Source organism: Oncorhynchus kisutch, linkage group LG25, assembly GCF_002021735.2.
Source record: "Oncorhynchus kisutch isolate 150728-3 linkage group LG25, Okis_V2, whole genome shotgun sequence".
NCBI lineage: Eukaryota > Metazoa > Chordata > Actinopteri > Salmoniformes > Salmonidae > Oncorhynchus > Oncorhynchus kisutch.
Window position 1 is genome coordinate 2,308,395 of NC_034198.2, and position 22,596 is coordinate 2,330,990.

At 41.8% G+C, this 22,596-nt stretch overlaps 1 protein-coding gene across 4 annotated transcripts in view; it reads right to left on the minus strand.

Annotated features, from left to right (window-relative positions):
• Positions 1 to 717: 717 nt before the first annotated feature.
• prodh2 (proline dehydrogenase 2) overlaps positions 718 to 22,596 on the minus strand; it is a 49,934-nt gene continuing 28,055 nt past the window's right edge. Inside the window, exons 2-11 of one of the 4 annotated variants that reach the window (XM_031805123.1) lie at positions 20,521 to 20,786; positions 19,606 to 19,796; positions 17,617 to 17,743; positions 16,847 to 16,918; positions 12,836 to 12,916; positions 10,073 to 10,216; positions 6,692 to 6,858; positions 2,304 to 2,414; positions 2,054 to 2,142; positions 718 to 1,322 (exon numbers count right to left, since the gene is read on the minus strand). In XM_031805123.1, the coding sequence (XP_031660983.1) occupies positions 1,141 to 1,322; positions 2,054 to 2,142; positions 2,304 to 2,414; positions 6,692 to 6,858; positions 10,073 to 10,216; positions 12,836 to 12,916; positions 16,847 to 16,918; positions 17,617 to 17,743; positions 19,606 to 19,796; positions 20,521 to 20,786 (1,430 nt within the window). In that variant the 3' untranslated portion in view covers positions 718 to 1,140. Of the gene's footprint in view, positions 1,323 to 2,053; positions 2,143 to 2,303; positions 2,415 to 6,691; positions 6,859 to 10,072; positions 10,217 to 12,835; positions 12,917 to 16,846; positions 16,919 to 17,616; positions 17,744 to 19,605; positions 19,797 to 20,520; positions 20,966 to 22,596 lie in introns of all 4 variants that reach the window. The other 3 variants (XM_031805124.1, XM_031805125.1, XM_031805126.1) reach the window with 3 other exon arrangements.

Consider the following 22,596-nt stretch of genomic DNA (forward strand, 5'->3'; position numbering starts at 1 on the left):
GTTGTCACGTCAGGGACTACAGTAGTTGAGAACTGTACCATTTTAGCTAAGCCTAACCCTTTTCCTAACCCTAACCTCATTCTCCTAACCTGCTGCGTTAGTTCTCCTGATCTGCTATGTAAACAAACCATCAGTATCACCACACCGGATACTGTTCCACAACTTCCTCATTAGTCATCGCATCCCACAGTCAGATGCTATGGTACCATTTGTCCAAGAAAGAGTATGTGTGGGCTGGTAGTGGTTATGAAAAACAGGGTAGAAATGCATGAACGCAACAACATTCTACATTTATCAACTGGATTGGGTTTGGGAATTATGTATCACGTTGTCAATGTAAGTTGTTGACCGTGTGGTTATTGTTGATTACAGCCAACTGCCAGTTCAAACAAAGTGCATGGTTGTTAACGGTTTGAATGAATCCAATCTGGTCTAGAGATTGAGTGGGTTGTTTGTAGAAAGGGAATTAGAGAAATTGTTATCATCTAACTTACTTTACATTTTTGTATAGTTAAAACAAATGTGTATAGTTAAAACATATATTGGGCTGCAGCCTGCAGGTTCTGGTTTATCTGACAAATAAGCTACCGATTTGAAAACAATGCAACAGCCGACCTGTGTTGATTTCAATCATGTGCGTATAGACTAGGCAACGGCTGGAAATCTTGAGAAATTAAAATTCAGGTGTTTTAAATTAAAAAAATTAAACAATTGAAAAACATTTTACATAATTTGCTTATCCTTTATTGAAAAATCAGTAAAAAGTAGATGGCCTTTTTTAAATGATTGAATAAGTGTTTCAGTTTACTTCCTGAATTGACTGTCTTTAATGCAAATTTAGCCCACACCATCCCCGCTTCCCCGTCGTCCCTACCCCTAGCTTCCCCGTCGTCCCTACCCCTAGCTTCCCCGTCGTCCCTACCCCTAGCTTCCCCGTCGTCCCTACCCCTAGCTTCCTCGTCGTACCTACCCCTAGCTTCCCCGTCGTGCCTACCCTTAGCTTCCCCGTCGTCCCTACCCCTAGCTTCCCCGTCGTCCCTACCCCTAGCTTCCCCGTCGTCCCTACCCCTAGCTTCCCCGTCGTCCCTACCCCTAGCTTCCCCATCATCCCTACCCCTAGCTTCCCTGTCGTCCCTACCCCTAGCTTCCCTGTCTGAGCCCCTGCCGCAGCCTCCTGTGGAGCTCCAGTCTCAGGAGGTCTCTCTCCTTGCGGATGCCCTGCAGCACGGTACGGTTCTCCTGGGCACGGCGCACCAGGTAGGGCAGGGTGTTGTCCACCGAGCCATACGGCACCGACTTGTACACCAAGTAACCCTGCTGGGCTAGGGGGAGGAGATAGGGGGAGAGGTGGAAAAAAGAGACACAGAAGCAAAGGACAGAGAAAGACAGAGGGAAAGGACAAGGAGATAAAGAGAGGGGGTTGAGGGGACAGTGGGAGGACAGGAGAAAGAGAGAGACAGATGCAGGAGAGAGAGACAGAGAAAGGACAAGGAAGTTAAGAGGGAAAGGTTAGAGGGGATGGGTGGGGGAGAGGAGACAGAGAGGAGAAGAAGAGGGAGAGGTTATAGAGGATGGGTGGGGGAGAGGAGACAGAGAGGAGAAGAAGAGGGAGAGGTTATAGAGGATGGGTGGGGGAGAGGAGACAGAGAGGAGAGGAAGAGGGAGAGGTTAGAGAGGATGGGTGGGGGAAAGGAGACAGAGAGGAGAAGAAGAGGGAGAGGTTATAGAGGATGGGTGGGGGAGAGGAGACAGAGAGGAGAGGAAGAGGGAGAGGTTAGAGAGGATGGGTGGGGGAGAGGAGACAGAGAGGAGAGGAAGAGGGAGAGGTTAGAGAGGATGGGTGGGGGAGAGGAGACCGAGAGGAGAGGAAGAGGGAAGGATAAAGAGAGGCAGAGAAACAAGGAAAGATGGATATGTGAAGAAAAAAGTAAATATTGTGCACAACACTACCTTAATCTGTGTAGCTAAGCAAGGAAAGGCAGAATAGAGACTTGAGTTTCCTTGATGATACACTTGAATACAAGTTGCATTTGAAGGGAGAAAGGAACCTTACCGAGAGTGAGAGACACATGGTCACACATCCCCAACAGTTGTCCAAAACACACAGATCCACCATCTTTGTCTATTCCCAGCTCTCCCATCCTTAGGACAGATGTCACAATACCAATTCAATGTCATGTAATGCATGTGCTGCATTAGAGGCTTTACATAACTTTTACCTCTGGGGCTCTTGAGCCAAAAGAGGGTCCCCTAAATGGACAGGAATATCTCTAAATTTGAGGTAAAACATTTGTGAATCTTACCGTTGAACTGCACGCCTGACGGACTCCTCGTTGTGCGTGGCGACTATGATCCGATAGCGCTGAGGGTCCCGGGAGATGAGCTCCAGCAGGATGTCCAACGAGCCATTATAACTGCAGGAGCACAACAACATTATGGAGAGCCACAATGGCATGTTGTGACATGGCATTATCATATCAATGATATTTCTAAATGAACACATCATAACAAAAACATTCATGGTTAAAAACATTCCCAATAATCAATCCTTTTTATGCGAAATGTTCACTTCTGTTTCATGGATTTGAAAAGAAAAAACTGTTATAAGAGATATGGTGGAAACTCCCTCTAGTCCAGGCCAATCCAGTGCTTCATTTCTGCCGATTGTTCCGGTAGCATGGTGGTGGCAGCGTCATGCTCTGTGTGTAAGGGCCGGCGCTGGAGATTCGAAGCAGGTAGGGGGCGCTGACATTTAATATGGAACAGACAGGTAGCAAAACAGGAACAGTGCCAGCACATGGGTAAACAAGGACATATGACAACCAATGCTGCAGCCGGGAACAGAGCGGGGAACCAGACTGATATAGGAGGGGAATGACCCAGATGATTGAGTCCAGGTGAGTCCAATGAGCGCAGATGCGCGTGACTGGGAAAGGCAGGTGTGCGTACTGATGGTGGCAGGAGTGCGTAATGCTGGGGAGCCTGCGCCAAGGAGGGAGAGCGGGAGCAGGCATGACAGTACCCCACCCTCTAGAGGCGCCACCCGGCGTCCCACCTGGGCGAGCCTGACGGGCCGGCAGAGACACGGGCGCAGAGCAAGCCTAGTGGTTAGAGCGTTGGACTAGTAACCGGAAGGTTGCAAACCCCCGAGCTGACAAGGTACAAATCGTCGTTCTGCCCCTGAACAGGCAGTTAAACCCACTGTTCCTAGGCCGTCATTGAAAATAAGAATTTGTTCTTAACTGACTTGCCTAGTAAAATAAAGGTAAAAAAAAATAATAATAATAATTTTTTTAATGAAATAAAAAACCCGGCTGGGCGTAAACTGTAATCGCTGCCAAAAATGCTTAAACAAAGTATTGAGTAAAGGGTCTGAATATTTATGGAAATTATGTAATTTGAAAAAAACAAATAGTCCAGGTTTACACCAATCCAGTTCTTAATTTGAGGCAGAGGTTATTGGGAGGGCCAGTGGGGTAAGTAACTGATCTTGACACAGGTCTTGGTAGTGGTGGTCAGCTAGTGAAGAGGTTCCTACGTAATCACATTATGTAGCCTAGGCTAGTCGTCTCCCTACTGAATTTGAATTGTAGGAAAGCCAAATCAAAAATGGATAAGACAAGGCAATCGAGTTTGATGACATATTTCAAGTTCAGAAATTCAGAGAAAGATGTTGAATCGAACCCAGAACAAGCCAGAGAACTGTCAGTGGCAATGCCTTAGCTAGCAGCGCTGCTAATACCGGCAGTTCAGCATCACCACCGGCACCTCCACTAGCTCGTAGGCCTACTAGCGAGTCAGACTCAGTGGGCGAGGGAGGCGGGGAGTTAGGGGGATGGGGGCATCCACTGACAAAGTGCTCGAAGGAGGTGCAATTTGCAGTTTAAGAACAAGCAAATGTACAGTACCAGTCAAAAGTTTGGACACAAAAGACATCAAAACTATGAAATAACACATATGGAATCATGTAGTAACCAAAAAAGTGTTAAACAAATCAAATATATTTCATATATTTCATATTGGAGATACTTCAAAGTAGCTACCCTTTGCCTTGATGACAGTTTCATTCTCTCAACCAGCTTCATTCAGTAGTCAACTGGAAAGCATTTCAATTAACAGGTGTGCCTTGTTAAAAGTTCATTTGTGGCATTTCTTTCCTTCTTAATGCATTCGAGCCATTCCGTTTTGTTGTGACAAGGTAGGGGTGGTATACAGAAGATAGCCCTATTTGGTAAAAAACCAAGTCCATATTATGGAGAGAACATCTCAAATAAGCAATGAGAAATGACAGTCCATCATTACTTTAAGACATGAAGGTCAATCAATCTGGAAAACGTCAAGAACTTTGAAAGTTTCTTCAAGTGCTATGATGAAACTGGCTCTCATGAGCACCACCACAGGAAAGGAAGACCCAGAGTTAATTAGAGTTAACTGCACCTCAGATTGCAGCCCAAATAAATGCTTAACAGAGTTCAAGTAACAGACACATCTCAACATCAACTGTTCTGAGGAGACTACGTGAATCAGGCCTTCATGGTCGAATTGCTGCAAAGAAACCACTACTAAGGTACACCAATAATAAGAAGAGACTTGCTTGGGACAAGAAACACGAGCAATGGACATTAGACCGGTGGAAATCTGTCCAAATTTGAGATTTTTGGTATCAACCGCCATGTCTATGTGATACATGGGTTAACAGTTGATCTCTGCATGTGTGGTTCCCACCGTGAAGCATGGAGGAAGAGGTGTGATGGTGTGGTGGTGCTTTGCTGGTGACACTGTCAGTGATTTATTTAGAATTCAAGGCACACTTAACCAGCATGATTAAGCCACAGCATACCAGAATACCATAGCATTCTGCAGTGATACGCCATCCCATCTGGTTTGCACTTAGTGGGACTATCATTTGTTTTTCAACAGGACAATGACCCAACACACCTCCAGGCTGTGTAAGGGCTATTTGACCAAGAATGACATTGATGGAGTGGTGCATCAGATGACCTGGCCTCCACAATCACCCGACCGTAACCCAATTGAGATGGTTTGGGATGAGTTGGACCGTAGATTGAAAGAAAAGCAGCCAACAACTATCTCAGCATATGTGGGAACTTCAAGACTATTGGAATAGCAATCCAGGTGATGCTGGTTGAGAGAATGCCAAGAGTGTGCAAAGCTGTCATCAAGGCAAAAGGTAGCTACTTTGATTTGTTTTACACTTTTTTGGTTACTACATGATTCCATGTGTTTTATTTCCTCATGTTGATGTCTTCACTAGCATTCTACCATTTTGAAAAGTGTATAAATAAAGAAAAACCCTTGAATGAGTAAGTGTGTCCAAACTTTTGACTGGTACTGTATAACCCCTGACTTGTCATGTATAGTTAATAGTTGGGCTGTACAACGTGCAAGAAGGTAGGGAGCTCGAAAGGACTGGAGGGATTAAACTAGCAAAAGAGTGGGTGGGATGTATAGTAAATTAACATCCTAAACTTCAGAAGTAAAAAAACAAAACAACGAAGAGCCCTCAGAAAAAGGTTTTTGAACAAGCCTCGAACCAAGGCGCATTTGGTGGTAGCAAACCTTGTAGATAATGGCAAAGAGGACACCCACTCTGAGAAAATAGACACTACAGCCAGAGTCTTCAGAACAACCTTAGAAGGAGGCTAAAAGTTATAGCCACAGGCTCATGGCTTAGATTAAGACATTGACTGACAGGAGTTAAATGGACTTGACACGGGGAGAGTCATTGTGGGAGGTTTTGAAAACCAAGGTAGAATTTAATTTTTTCTTTACAAACTTGTTTGGTATTGTGAAGGTAATCTGAATGTGTGCTTCATATTATCACATAGGCAGGAGGCCTATATATTCTCATGTGTGTGTTCTGCTGTAGCCTACATTGATTTATTTTATTTGAAGTTCTGATATTGTGATATTTGTTCTACTGCGACATTGATGTCATGAAAATGATATGAAATTGGGCTCTTGTGAACCCCACAGCTGAGTGTGTTGCGGGTGTTCTGCAGTGTCGCCTAAAAATGTTGCCGTATGTTGATGTCTAGAAAATAAAGAATATAAGAAATTTGGACATGTCTAAGCCCCGCAGCTATACTCAAGTACGTGGGCATACTGCAGTGACATCTAAAATGCTTTGAATTAATCAGCACCTGTCCGTTTCACCACAATAGACAGCAGGCTACATGGATGTGTTCTCAATCTGCTACGCTGCCACGTTGTGTCTGACACTTTTTACCTCAATGTGGTCCCGGAACCTCAGAGCCCTCCAGATACTCCCCACCCCTCTCGCGCTCACTATGTGTTCCCGGAACCTCAGAGCCCTCCAGATACCCCCCCCCACCCCTCTCGCGCTCACTATGTGGTCCCGGAACCTCAGAGCCCTCCAGATACCCCCCCCACCCCTCTCGCGCTCACTATGTGTTCCCGGAACCTCAGAGCCCTCCAGATACCCCCCACCCCTCTCGCGCTCACTATGTGTTCCCGGGACCTCCCGATTTACAAATTAAGCACCGCACCGCACCAATGGTTTAATGCATGGGGAGGAGTGTATACACAGGTGCAGACTTGAGGAGAAATAACTGATTATTTGGACATTGGTTATTTGAATGTCGGGAGCACCACTCCGTAATATAACATCTTTCGTCACCCCAAAAACCGACATGGACAAGAGAGTTACCTGTCATTGGTGTGCTCCCAGGATTCGTGAACAGGTTCTGAACACCCCTCACTATTGGCCAGTTTCCTTTCTTTGTCCATGTACGCCCCTCTCACAAGCTTCACACCCAGACAGAAGGACTCGCTGATGGACAGGCGGACGTCCTCGAGCAGGAGAGACCGCGATTCCTGAAGGGAAAGGAAGACAGAGGGGGGAGAATCAGAGAGAAAGTAATGAAGGGCGAAACAGAGAGAAAGAGAGAAGACAAATTTGCAGGTATTGTATTAACCACAAGCACAATTACATTTGATAGGAAAAGCATATGGTAAAACGTGAGTAAAAGGTTGTTAAAAGGTTGGAGTCATTAAAACTAGTTTTTCAACCACTCCACAAATGTCTTGTTAACAAACTATAGTTTTGGCAAGTTGGTTAGGACATCTACTTTGTGCCTGACACAAGTCATTTTTCAACAATTGTTTACAGACAGTTTATTTCACTTACAGTTCACTGTATCACAATTCCAGTGGGTCAGAAGTTTACATACACTAAGTTGACTGTGCCTTTAAACAGCTTGGGAAATGAAAAATGATGTCATGGCTTTAGAAGCTTCTGATAGGCTAATTGAGACCATTTGAGTCAATTGGAGGTGTACCTGTGGATGTATTTCAAGGCCTACCGTCAAACTCAGTGCCTCTTTGCTTGACATCATGGGAAGATCAAAATAAATCAGCCAAGATCTCAGAAAATAAATGGTAGAACTCCACAAGTCTGGTTGATCCTTGGGAGCAATTTCCAAACACCTGAAGGTACCACGTTCATCTGTACAAACAATAGTATGCAAGTAAACACCATGGGTCCACGCAGCCGTCATACCACTCAGGAAGGAGACACCTTCTGTCTCCTAGAGATGAACGTACTTTGGTGTGTGAAGTGCAAATCAATCCCAGAACAACAGCAAATGACCTTATGAAGATTCTGGAGGAAACAGGTACAAACGTATCTATATCCACAGTAAAATGAGTCCTATATCGACATAACCTGAAAGGCCGCTCAGCAAGGAAGAAGCCACTGCTCCAAAACCGCCATAAAAAAGCCAGACTACGGTTTGCAACTGCACATGGTGACAAAGATCTTACTTTGTGGAGAAATGTCCTCTGGTCTGATGAAACAATAATAGAACTGTTTGGCCATAATGACCATCGTTATGTTTGGAGGAAAAAGGGTGAGGCTTGCAAGCTGAAGAACACCATCCCAACCGTGAAGCAAAGGGGTGGCAGCATCATGTTGTGGGGGTGCTTTGCTGCAGGAGTGACTGGTGCACTTCACAAAATAGATGGCATCATGAGGATGGAAATTATGTGGATATATTGAAGCAACATCTCAAGACATCAGTCAGGAAGTTCAAGCTGGGTCGCAAATGGGTCTTCCAAATGGGCAAAGACCCCAAGCATATTTCCAAAGTTGTGGCAAAATAGCTTAAGGACAACAAAGTCAAGGTATTTGAGTGGCCATCACAAAGCCCTGACCTCAATCCCATAGAACATTTGTGGGCAGAACTGAAAAAAGTGTGCGAGCAAGGAGGCCTACAAATCTGACTCAGTTACACCAGCTCTGTCAGGAGGAATGGGCCAAAATTCACCCAACATGTTGTGGGAAGCTTGTGGAAGGCTACCCAAAACGTTTGACCCAAGTTAAACAATTTAAAGGCAATGCTACCAAATACTAATTGAGTGTATGTAAACTTCTGACCCAATGGGAATGTGATGAAATAAATAAAAGCTGAAATAAATCACTCTCTACTATTATTCTGACATTTCACATTCTTAAAATAAAGTGGTGAGCCTAACTGACCTAAAACAGGGCATTTTTACTAGGACTAAATGTCAGGAATTGTGAAAAACTGAGTTTAAATGTATTTGGCTAAGGTGTATGTAAACTTCAGACTTCAACTGTAAACAGAGCATTGGGAAAGTATTCAGACCCCTCGACTTTTTGTTACGTTACAGTTTTATTCTAAAATAGATGTTTTGTATCCTCATCAATCTACACACAATACACCATAATGAAGAAACAAAAGCAGTTTTAAGATACCCCCACCCCCCCAAAAAAATCAAGTGGATTCAGACACTTTACTCAGTACTTTGTTGAAGAACCTTTAGCAGTGATTACAGCCTCAAGTCTTTTTGGGTATGACACTATAAGCTTGGCACACCTGTATTTGGGGAGTTTCTCCCATTGTTCTCTGCAGATTCACTCAAGCTCTGTCAGGTTGGAGGGGAGTGTCGCTGCACAGCTATTTTCAGGTCTCTCCAGAGATTTCAAGTCAGACCCCGGACATGAACCCGATTGAACATCTCTGGAGAGACCTGAAAATAGCTGAGCAGCTGGGCCCCTCAAGGACATTCAGAGACTTGTCGCAAAGCCACTCCTGCGTTGTCTTGGCTGTGTGCTTAGGGCCCAGCCCCTGTTGGAATGTGAACCTTCGGCCCAGTCCTACCTCCTGAGCACTCTGGAGCAGGTTTTCATCAAGGATCTCTCTGTACTTTGCTCCATTCATCTTTCCCTCCACACTGACTAGTCTCCCAGTCCCTGCCGCTGAAAAAAAAATCCCACAGCGTGATGCTGCCTCCACCATGATTCACCGTAGGGATGGTATTGGCCAGGTGATGAGCGGTGCCTGGTTTCCTCCAGAGTTGATGCTTGACATTCAGGCCAAAGAGTTCGATCTTGGTTTCATCAGACCAGAGAATCTTGTTTCTCATGGTCTGAGAATCCTTTAGGTGCATTTTGGCAAACTCCAAGTGGGCTGTCATGTGCCTTTTACTGATTGGTGGAGTGCTTCAAAGATGGTTGTCCTTCTGGAAGGTTCTTCAATCTCCACAGAGGAACTCTGGAGCTTTGTCAGAGTGACCATCGGGTTCTTGGTCACCTCCCCAACCAAGGCCCTTCTCCCCGATTGCTCAGTTTGGTCGTAAGTCCAGCTCTAGGGAGAGTCTGGTGGTTACAAAGCTTCTTCCATTTAAGAATGATGGAGGTCACTGTGTTCTTGGGGACCTTCAATGCTGCAGAAATGTTTTGGTACCCTTCCCTAGACCGGTGCCTCAACATAATCCTGTCTTGGAGCTCTACGGACAATTCCTTTGACCTCATGGCTTGTTTTTTGTTCTGACATGCACTGCCAACTGTTGGACCTTATATAGACAGGTGTGTGCCTTTCCAAATCATGTCCAGTCAATTGAATTTAACACAGGTGGACTCCAATTAAGTTGTAGAAACAAACAAGGATGATCAATGATAACAGGATGCAGCTGTACTAATATTTTGAGTCTCAGAGTCAGGGTCGAAAAAGTGAAGGGGTCTGAATACTTTCCAAATGCACTGTAAATCTGAAAACTAGACTACCTTAAGGTAACACTGGTAGGTGTTCCAGATCCAGGCGCCATCTTGGTTGAACTTCTTCATCATGGCCATGGTGACGAGTGAGAGGGCGGGGTTCATGTATGTATACTCTGCGTCGACCAGAACTCGCACTTTGTTGGCACTGGCCTGAGAATGAAACACATACAGCAATGAAACTTTGGTAACACTTTACCTAAAGTGATTCTTACGTCTATAATGTGTAGGCCAGGGCTCCCCAACCCTGTTCCTGGAGAGCTACCGTCCTGTAGGTTTTCAATCCAACCCCAGTTGTAATTAACCTGATTCAGTTGATCAACCTAATTATTAGAATCAGGTATGCTAGATTAGGGTTGGAGTGAAAACCTACAAGACGGTAAGCTCTCCAGGAACAGGGTTGGAGACCATGACCATGTAATTACAAAGCAGATAGTATGTTAGTACATGTGAATACAATGTTGTAACTACAGCTATTAATGAGTAGTTACATACATGTAACTGCCCAAATAAAGGAAACACCAACATAAAGTGTCTTAATAGGGTGTTTAATAGGGTGTTGTGCCACCATTAGCCAGAGCAGCTTCAATGCACCTTGTATTAGATTCTACTAGTGTCTGGAACTCTATTGGAGGGATGCGACACCATTCTTCCATGAGAAATTCTTTCATTTGGTGTTTTGTTGATGGTGGTAAAAAATACAGTCTCAGGCTCCGCTCCAGAATAAGTGTTCAATTTGGGTTGAGATCTGATAACTGAGACGACCATGGCATATGATTTACATTATTTTCATGCTTATCAAACCATTCAGGGACCCCATCTACTCAAGTGTTTCCATTATTTTGGCAGTTACAGTTGAAATCGGAAGTTTACATACACCTTAGCCAAATACATTCAATCTGTTTTTCACAATTCCCAACATAATCTAAGTAAAAATTCCTTGTCTTAGGTCAGTTAGGATCACCACTTTATTTTAAGAATGTGAAATGTCAGAATAATAGTAGAGAGAATGATTTATTTCAGCTTTTATTTCTTTCATCACATTCCCAGTGGGTCAGAAGTTTACATACACTCAATTAGTATTTGGGAACATTGCCTTCAAATTGTTTAACTCGGGTCAAACATTTTGGGTGGCCTTCCACAAGCTTCCCACAACAAGTTGGGTGTTTGTAGGCCTCGTTGCTCGCACACGCTTTTTCAGTTCTGCCCACACATTAAAATGAGTCCTATATCGACATAACCTGGAATTGAGGTCAGGGCTTTGTGATGGCCACTCCAATACCTTGACTTTGTTGTCCTTAAGCCATTTTGCCACAACGTTGGAAGTATGCTTGGGGTTATTGTCCACTTGGAAGACCCATTTGGGACCCAGCTTTAACTTCCTGACTGATGTCTTGAGATGTTGCTTCAATATATCCAAATATTTTCCCTCCCTCATGAAGCCATCTATTTTGTGAAGTGCACCAGTCCCTCCTGCAGCAAAGCACCCCCACAACATGATGCTGCCACCCTTTTGCTTCACGGTTGGAATGGTGTTTTTCGGCTTGCAAGCATCCCCCTTTTTCCTCCATACATGACAATGGTCACTATGGCCAAACAGTTCTATTGTTGTTTCTTCAGACCAGAGGACATTTCTCCAAAAATAATGATCTTTGTCCCCTTGTGCAGTTGCCAACCGTAGACTGGCTTTTTTATGGTGGTTTTTGGAGCAGTGGCTTCTTCCTTGCTAAGCGGCCTTTCAGGTTATGTCGATATAGGACTCATTTTACTGTGGATATAGATACGTTTGTACCTGTTTCCTCCAGAATCTTCATAAGGTCCTTTGCTGTTGTTCTGGGATTGATTTGCACTTCTCGCACCAAAGTACGCTCATCTCTAGGAGACAGAACACGTCTCCTTCCTGAGTGGTATGACGGCTGCACGGTCCCATGGTGTTTATACTTGCATACTATTGTTTGTACAGATGAACGTGGTACATTCAGGCGTTTGGAAATTGCTCCCAAGGATGAACCAGGCTTGTGGAGGTCTACAATTTTTTTCTGAGGTCTTGGCTGATTTCTTTTGATTTTCCCATGATGTCAAGCAAAGAGGCACTGAGATTGAAGGTAGGTCTTGAAATACATCCACAGGTACACCTCCAATTTGACCACATGCATTCAGACTGAGTTTATTTTATTTTTAAAGGGACAGTGCACATTTATCAACGTTTCACATTAATCAATTGACTTAAATGATGTCAACAAGCCTATCAGCAGCTTCTAAAGCCATGACATAATTTTCTGGAATTTTCTAAGCTGTTTAAAGGCACAGTCAACTTAGTGTATGTAAACTTCTGACCCACTGGAATTGTGATACAGTGAATTAAAAGTGAAATAATCTGTCTGTAAACAATTGTTGGAAAAATGACTTGTGTCATGCACATAGATGTCCTAAATGACTTTCCAAAACTATAGTTTGTAATTTGTGGAGTGGTTGAAAAACAAGTTTTAATGACTCCAACCTAAGTGTATGCAAGCTTCCGACTTCAACTGTATCTGTAGGTACAAGGGCTATTTAAGGTAAAGTTTTATAGACTCTTTTACATCTAACTTCATGACAGGAATATCATTGCATGTGGTAAAAAATATTACGGGGCACATGGTGCATTGAATTTAATGTGTAAAAGAAGATACACTACAGGACACATGGGGCATCTAAGTATAAAAGTATAAATACATGTATGCGGACAATATTTCTGAATTTATGAAAATGCATATTTTTTTCTCTCCATACCTCTCCCACTTTGTTGAGCCTCTGAAGGCCGCACAGGAAATGTGTGTTCTCGCTCTCCTGTAAACCGGGGAAGCTGATTGGCTGTGAGAAACAGGACCAGACAGTGGATCAGTCATCACTCTAGACCAGGTATTCCCAAACTACATAAAAATGTGATACACATAATAAGCCCAGCTAGCATGGACACTGACAGTTGTGAATCTGATGCAGCCGAAGAGCTACTGTCCCCTTACCCAGGAAAGCACCGAACAACAGACGGGGACATTGGACCATCGAAGACGCACAAATATGATGAGAACTACATTGATTTGGGGTTCACTTGGGAGTAGTACCTTTCCTCAGTGTGTGTTATATGTTCAAAAGTACTATCTCACAACTCGATGAAACCTTCACTCTTGCGCAGACATTTAGAAACAAAACATGCGAATTTGAAAAATAAGCCACAGGAGGTTTTGGAGTGAGAATTAAGACGACTTTTGAGTAGTAAGACATGTATAAAAGCAACAGATACCATTAATAAGAAAGGGGCCAGAAGAGTCTTATATGGTGAGCTACCGAGTGGCTGGGACAGGCAAGCCCCATACTATTGTGGAGGACTTAATTCTTCCTGCTGCCACATATATGGCTGGGATAATGCTGGGGGAAAAGGCCCATCAAACTATACAGACAATGCCTTCATCAAACAACAAAGTTTCACCACGCATCAGTGACATGGCTGGAGATGTTAAGAAACAATTACTGCTTCACATACAAGCCAGTGAATTCTATGTGCTACAGCTGGATGAGTCAACACACGTGGCGGGCCTGGCACAGCTCCTGGTATATGTCCGTTACATTTATGGGAGGTCAATTAAGGAAGATATCCTCTTCTGCAAACCACTGGAAACCAGGACAACAGGAGAGGATATTTTTAATGTACTGGACAGCTTTGTGACATCAAATGGACTTGGTCAAGATGTGTTGGTATCTGTACTGGTTGCACAAAAGACATACAGAAGTGCGCTGGTTATTGACATGTTTTTTTTTTTTAATTGAGAGACTAGCTTAAAGTTTTCTTTACTGACCATAATTTTCACTTGTCTGACCGCTTGCATGATGACAAGTTTCTCACACGACTGGCCTATCTGGGTGATGTTTTTTCTCGCCTGAATGATCTGAATCTAGAATTACAGGGACTCTCCGCAGCTATATTCAATGTGCAGGACAAAATTGAGGCTATGATTAAGAAGTTGGAGCTCTTTTCTGTCTGCATTAACAAGGACAACACACAGGTCTCTCCATCTTTGTATGATTTTTTGTGTGCAAATTACCTCAAGCTTACAGACAATGTCAAATGGGATATAGCGAAGCACCTGAGTGAGTTGGGTGCGCAATTACGCAGGTACTTTCCCGAAATGGATGACACAAACAACTGGATTCATAATTTTTCATTATTATCCAATATTTTGTATCTTCAAAGTGGTAGGCATGTTGTGTAAATCAAATGATACAAACCCCCCAAAAATCTATTTTAATTCCAGGTTGTAAGGCAACAACATAGGAAAAATGCCAAGAGGGGTGAATACTTTCGCAAGCCACTGTACCTATATGAGGGTGGATTCTCGGCCCTCACTAGCATGAAAACTAAATACAGACAAGACTGTGTGTGGAAAATGATTGAAGACTGAGACTTTCTCCAATACAACCCAACATTGCATAGTTATGTGCATCCTTTCCAGCACACCCTTCTCATTAACCTGTGGTGAGTAATTCACAATTTTCGATTAAAAAATTAGGTTTTATATGTAAGATGTTTAAATAAAGAGCAAAATGATTGATTATTATTATATTATTATTTGTGCCCTGGTCGTATAAGAGCTCTTTGTCACTTCCCACGAGCCTGGTTGTGACAAAAACTCACACTCATTCTTATGTTTAATAAATGTATCGTATAGACAAAAAGTCACACTCATTCTTATGTTTAATAAATGTATCGTATAGACAAAAAGTCACACTCATTCTTATGTTTAATAAATGTATCGTATAGACAAAAAGTCACACTCATTCTTATGTTTAATAAATGTATCGTATAGACAAAAAGTCACACTCATTCTTATGTTTAATAAATGTATCGTATAGACAAAAAGTCACACTCATTCTTATGTTTAATAAATGTATCGTATAGACAAAAAGTCACACTCATTCTTATGTTTAATAAATGTATCGTATAGACAAAAAGTCACACTCATTCTTATGTTTAATAAATGTATCGTATAGACAAAAAGTCACACTCATTCTTATGTTTAATAAATGTATCGTATAGACAAAAAGTCACACTCATTCTTATGTTTAATAAATGTATCGTATAGACAAAAAGTCACACTCATTCTTATGTTTAATAAATGTATCGTATAGACAAAAAGTCACACTCATTCTTATGTTTAATAAATGTATCGTATAGACAAAAAGTCACACTCATTCTTATGTTTAATAAATGTATCGTATAGACAAAAAGTCACACTCATTCTTATGTTTAATAAATGTATCGTATAGACAAAAAGTCACACTCATTCTTATGTTTAATAAATGTATCGTATAGACAAAAAGTCACACTCATTCTTATGTTTAATAAATGTATCGTATAGACAAAAAGTCACACTCATTCTTATGTTTAATAAATGTATCGTATAGACAAAAAGTCACACTCATTCTTATGTTTAATAAATGTATCGTATAGACAAAAAGTCACACTCATTCTTATGTTTAATAAATGTATCGTATAGACAAAAAGTCACACTCATTCTTATGTTTAATAAATGTATCGTATAGACAAAAGGTCACACTCATTCTTATGTTTAATAAATGTATCGTATAGACAAAAAGTCACACTCATTCTTATGTTTAATAAATGTATCGTATAGACAAAAAGTCACACTCATTCTTATGTTTAATAAATGTATCGTATAGACAAAAAGTCACACTCATTCTTATGTTTAATAAATGTATCGTATAGACAAAAAGTCACACTCATTCTTATGTTTAATAAATGTATCGTATAGACAAAAAGTCACACTCATTCTTATGTTTAATAAATGTATCGTATAGACAAAAAGTCACACTCATTCTTATGTTTAATAAATGTATCGTATAGACAAAAAGTCACACTCATTCTTATGTTTAATAAATGTATCGTATAGACAAAAAGTCACACTCATTCTTATGTTTAATAAATGTATCGTATAGACAAAAAGTCACACTCATTCTTATGTTTAATAAATGTATCGTATAGACAAAAGGTCACACTCATTCTTATGTTTAATAAATGTATCGTATAGACAAAAGGTCACACTCATTCTTATGTTTAATAAATGTATCGTATAGACAAAAGGTCACACTCATTCTTATGTTTAATAAATGTATCGTATAGACAAAAAGTCACACTCATTCTTATGTTTAATAAATGTATCGTATAGACAAAAAGTCACACTCATTCTTATGTTTAATAAATGTATCGTATAGACAAAAAGTCACACTCATTCTTATGTTTAATAAATGTATCGTATAGACAAAAAGTCACACTCATTCTTATGTTTAATAAATGTATCGTATAGACAAAAAGTCACACTCATTCTTATGTTTAATAAATGTATCGTATAGACAAAAAGTCACACTCATTCTTATGTTTAATAAATGTATCGTATAGACAAAAAGTCACACTCATTCTTATGTTTAATAAATGTATCGTATAGACAAAAAGTCACACTCATTCTTATGTTTAATAAATGTATCGTATAGACAAAAAGTCACACTCATTCTTATGTTTAATAAATGTATCGTATAGTGTGTGTGTGGCAGGCTTACAATGATGAAAAAAAAATACATTTGAGAGTGCGCTGACCCTGGTGCTAGAGGGGGTACACAACTGGAGGTTGAATGTTTGAAGGGGTACGGGACTATGAAAAGTTTGGGAAGCACTGCTCTAGACTTATAAATAGAGAGGCATCTGAACATCTCACAAAATGGCTCACCCACCTCTCCGTCCATGGCTCTGACTAGGAGGTCTAGGTCATACTGTTGTTCTGAGAGCAGGGTTGAAAGCTTCACCTAAGTACAAAGGGAAATGTGTCAACAGAGATCTGGGCCCGCATTTATCAAGTGCCTCAGAGTCGGATTTCTGATTCAGGATCGGTTTTGCCACTTAGATCATATTGAATTATATTATTATGGACAGGGAGGACCTGATCCTGATCCAATATCGTCCCTTTATTGGACGATATTGTTAATAAATAATAGAGAGCTAGTTATACACAAGAGCTAGAATGGTCCCAGACCTGTTTGTGCGCTTACAATTTCAGTCCTTGTCAAGGTAAACATTGTGTGTCATGACAACAAGAAGTTGGTATGATAGCACAAACAGACGGGCACTCAGGCTACACAGGAATGTAGTGTTTCTTGCTTAAACAATATCTTGCACAAGGACAGGAAGACAGCAGGGCTGGGGTATATGGGGTATATTCCATTTAAATTCAGTCAATTCTGGATGCAAACTGAAATTCCATGATTAAAATGTGGAACTGTATTGAAAGGGAATTGGCCCCAACCCTGCAGGATAGTACAATTAAAATGATGTAGTCTTTAAAGGTCTAATTAATACCATGATTACACACAATGGAGAAAGATTGTTTCAATAGAAAGGCATTCACTTACAAAAAGATGGAAGAAATAAACTTAACAAACAAAAAAGCATGAACTATGCTCCTCGCAGAGTAAAAGGGTTTTAGTCAAGTAAGTCATACACTTACACACAGCTCTGGACTGAGCAAGGCAGTGATCTTCAGCTGCATCATGGGATCTTTGCTCCATGCATTGCTATGGGACATGTCGACGCATTCCAACATGGACGCCAGGTTGTCGTTGTACCGTCGCTCCCTGTTGACAATTGATATTTGACCACATGCATTCAGACTGAAAGTTATTCCATATTTTTGTATTATTATTTGAATTTTGTTTTGCCCCTTTTCTCCCCAATTTCGTTATATCCAATTGGTAGTTACAGTCTTGTCTCAACACTGCAACTCCCGCCACAAGGAATCGCTAGAGCGTGATGGGACAAGGACATCCCGGCCAGCCAAAACCTCCCCTAATAAGGACGATGCCAATTGTGCGCCACCTCATGGGTCTCCCGGTTGTGGCCGGCTGCGACATAGCCCGGGATCGAACCCGGGTCTGTAGTGACGCCTCAAACACTGCGATGTATTGCCTTAGAGCGCTGCGCTACTCTGGAGGCCCTTCAATATTTCTGAATGAAAACAAACATTGAAAAAAGTTTAATAGATCTTTATCATCAATTTATGTAAAGTGCTGCATGAAACCCATGTAATTGCACTGCGTATGGTAGCCGAGCATTGCCAGCATAAAACCTTTTTCACACCACTGAGCCAAACTGAACTGAGCCTGGTTACATATCTTTAACTTATTTTGTACATAACATTTTTTTTTTCATTTAACAAGTCCGAAGAGCCCAACGTGAACGACATACTACTTTCCTGGGAACAGGCCCAAATCCCCGTCATTTGTGTGAAGAGACAATGGAGAAAAAGAGGACGAAGGTCAGGCTGCCTTCTGAGAATTCGTATGCGATCGAATAAACCTTCCGTTCTTCTAGCTAACGTGCTATCATTGGAAAATAAAATCGACGACCGACAAGGAAGATTAAACTACCAACGGGACATTAACAACTGTAATATCTTATACTTCACGGAGTCGTGGCTGAACGATGACATTATCAACATACAGCTGGCTGGTTATACGCTGTATCGGCAGGATAGAACAGCAGCCTCTGGTAAGACAAGGGGTGGCGGACTGCATATATGCAAACAACAGCTGATGCACAATATCTAAGGAAGTCTCAAGGCTTTGCTCACCTGAGGTAGAGCATCTGTTCCTAGAACGTCATTGTAAATAAAAATTTGCTCTTAACTGACTTGCCTAGTCAAACAAAGGTTAAATATTTTTTTTATAAATCTCGTGATAAGCTGTAGACCACAGTGTATACCTAGAGAGTTTTCAGCTGTATTTTTCGTACTACAACCGGCTCCGACGCTCGTCAGATGTGGCAGGGCTTGCAAAACAAAGGGAAGCACAGCCGCGAGCTGCCCAGTGACACTAGTCTACCAGATGAGCTAAACTACTTCTTTGTTCGCTTCGAGGCAAATAACACTGAAACATGTATGAAAGCACCAGCTGTTCCGGATGACTGTGTGATCACGCTCTTCCGCAGTCGATGTGAGTAAGACCTTTAAACAGGTCAACATTCACAAGGCCGCAGAGCCAGACGGATTACCAGGATGTGTACTGCGAGCATGCGCTGACCAACTGGCAACTGTCTTCACTCATATTTTCAACCTCTCCCTGTCCGAGTCTGTAATACCAACGTGGTTTAAGCAGACCACCATAGTCCCTGTGCCCAAGAACATTAAGGTAACCTGCCTAAATGACTACTGACCCATAGCTCTGCTACTGACATAGCAGGTCATGGCTCACATCAACACCATTATCCTAGAAACCATAGACCCACTCCAATTTGCAATAGACCCACTCCATTCTCCAATTTGCATTGCAAACTGCATTGTTGGTTAGGGGATTGTAAGTAAGCATTTCACCTGTTGTATTCTGCGCTTGTGACTAATACAATTTGATTTGATCCACAATAGTTAAACTATCCAAGCCCAGAAGTACAGTTTAGCACGCTAGTGTGGAAAGGGGTTTAACATAGAAATATGATGTCTAACCCAGTGCTCTCTCCCAGGTCCTCTTCAATGGGCACAGCCAGCATGGGGCGGAGTCCCAGGGAGCTCATCTTCTCCATGGAATGGGTGATCTCGCCCTCGCTCTCCCCGGCCACAAACTGAGCATATACAGAGGGCCGCAGGAACAGGGCAAACCCTCTTTTCCCGAGCAGAGTCCGCGCTACAGACATGAGCTGAGAGTGGGAGAAAGAAAGAAAGAAAGAAAGAAAGAAAGAAAGAAAGAAAGAAAGAAAGAAAGAAAGAAAGAAAGAAAGAAGAAAGAAAGAAAGAAAGAAAGAAAGAAAGAAAGAAAGAAAGAAAGAAAGAAAGAAAGAAAGAAAGAAAGAAAGAAAGAAAGAAAGAAAGAAAGAAAGAAAGAAAGAAAGAAAGAAAGAAAGAAAGAAAGAAAGAAAGAAAGAAAGAAAGAAAGAAAGAAAGAAAGAAAGAAAGAAAGAAAGAAAGAAAGGAAAGGAGAGGATGAGTGAGTCAGGTACAAATAAAGAGATAATTCTGTCTAGAGGTAAAGAGAGGGGGATATAAAAATAGGGTTAGGGTTAGGAGTATGAGAGGCAGAGAAAGAGTGGGCTCTGATTGACAGGGAGGGAAACCGAGACGGGCAAGCATACTTGACCTTTATACATTGACAGACACATTGAGTGCAACAGTGTAAGCATTTGACTGTCTGCACTCAATCACTTACTGATTGAGTTCCAAATGGCACTCTATTCCCTATATAATGCACAACTTTTGACCAGAGCCCTATGAGCCGGTGTCAAAAGTACTGACACTCACTCATTCACTCACTTCACCACTCACTCATTGCCCTCAATTCCTCTCTCTCTCATCCCTTCCCTGGTTCATACTGCTCATGTAGTGTATATCTCTTCTCCCCTCCCTCCCTCCCTCCCAGTATCTCACCTTCCCACAGTTGTTGACCAGCACTGGGACAGAGCAGAGTTGGAACACCCCTAATGCTCGGAGCAGTTCCCCAAAGCTCTTTACCCTGAAGGCGCTGGGGTCCTCAAAGTTCAACGCCACGGGGAGGGCGTCCGCTGCCAACCGCTCCACCGCCTTTGGGGCCGCAGTACCCAACAGCCTCAGCGACAGGAAGTGATGCAATGATGGGCGAAGCAGTGGAGACCTCATCATCGCTGATGGAGGGCGTCTGGATGGACCCGACGTCTCTGTAGATGTGTGTATGTGAACAATGTGCCTGTTAATATGTGTGTGTGCGTGTCTGTGGTGTGTTTACTTTCCTTGCTTGCGTAGTTGTGTTGACTCCCTTTGCCTTGACCGCTTGTTCAGCAGTCTGACAGGGTCACACATACATAAACAAGTGAAGATACCCTCAGCTGAGAACCTGCTGAAAGAGAAGAATGAGGGGTAGAGAACATGTCAACACATACAGATACAAGTAAACATTGACCATCATCACAGTACAGCAATTCACCATTTCTATCCAAGAGTAAACATTGACCATCATCACAGTACAGCAATTCACCATTTCTATCCAAGAGTAAACATTGACCATCATCACAGTACAGCAATTCACCATTTCTATCCAAGAGTAAACATTGACCATCATCACAGTACAGCAATTCACCATTTCTATCCAAGAGTAAACATTGACCATCATCACAGTACAGCAATTCACCATTTCTATCCAAGAGTAAACATTGACCATCATCACAGTACAGCAATTCACCATTTCTATCCAAGAGTAAACATTGACCATCATCACAGTACAGCAATTCACCATTTCTATCCAAGAGTAAACATTGACCATCATCACAGTACAGCAATTCACCATTTCTATCCAAGAGTAAACATTGACCATCATCACAGTACAGCAATTCACCATTTCTATCCAAGAGTAAACATTGACCATCATCACAGTACAGCAATTCACCATTTCTATCCAAGAGTAAACATTGACCATCATCACAGTACAGCAATTCACCATTTCTATCCAAGAGTAAACATTGACCATCATCACAGTGCAGCAATTCACCATTTCTATCCAAGAGTAAACATTGACCATCATCACAGTACAGCAATTCACCATTTCTATCCAAGAGTAAACATTGACCATCATCACAGTACAGCAATTCACCATTTCTATCCAAGAGTAAACATTGACCATCATCACAGTACAGCAATTCACCATTTCTATCCAAGAGTAAACATTGACCATCATCACAGTACAGCAATTCACCATTTCTATCCAAGAGTAAACATTGACCATCATCACAGTACAGCAATTCACCATTTCTATCCAAGAGTAAACATTGACCATCATCACAGTACAGCAATTCACCATTTCTATCCAAGAGTAAACATTGACCATCATCACAGTACAGCAATTCACCATTTCTATCCAAGAGTAAACATTGACCATCATCACAGTACAGCAATTCACCATTTCTATCCAAGAGTAAACATTGACCATCATCACAGTACAGCAATTCACCATTTCTATCCAAGAGTAAACATTGACCATCATCACAGTACAGCAATTCACCATTTCTATCCAAGAGTAAACATTGACCATCATCACAGTGCAGCAAGAGTAAACATTGACCATCATCACAGTGCAGCAAGAGTAAACATTGACCATCATCACAGTACAGCAATTCACCATTTCTATCCAAGAGTAAACATTGACCATCATCACAGTGCAGCAATTCACCATTTCTATCCAAGAGGCTGATAATGAGTATCCCTCCATACACACATTACATTTACTTTCCACTTGAATTAAAACTTTGACAATTGTACATTATTAGAAATCCATGCCTATTAAGTGAACTGTTCATTTACCCAAATGCGAGTAAACTAAGCCACAAATATGAATTGCTCTGATCGAGATTAGTGGTGGGCACCAATATCGATAATGTTTGATATTGATATGAGCAAGGCATAACGAATAGTTTTATGTAAAAAGCATAAATGAAGTCCAGTCTGGTGATAAAGAAAATATTTGTCACCACAGAT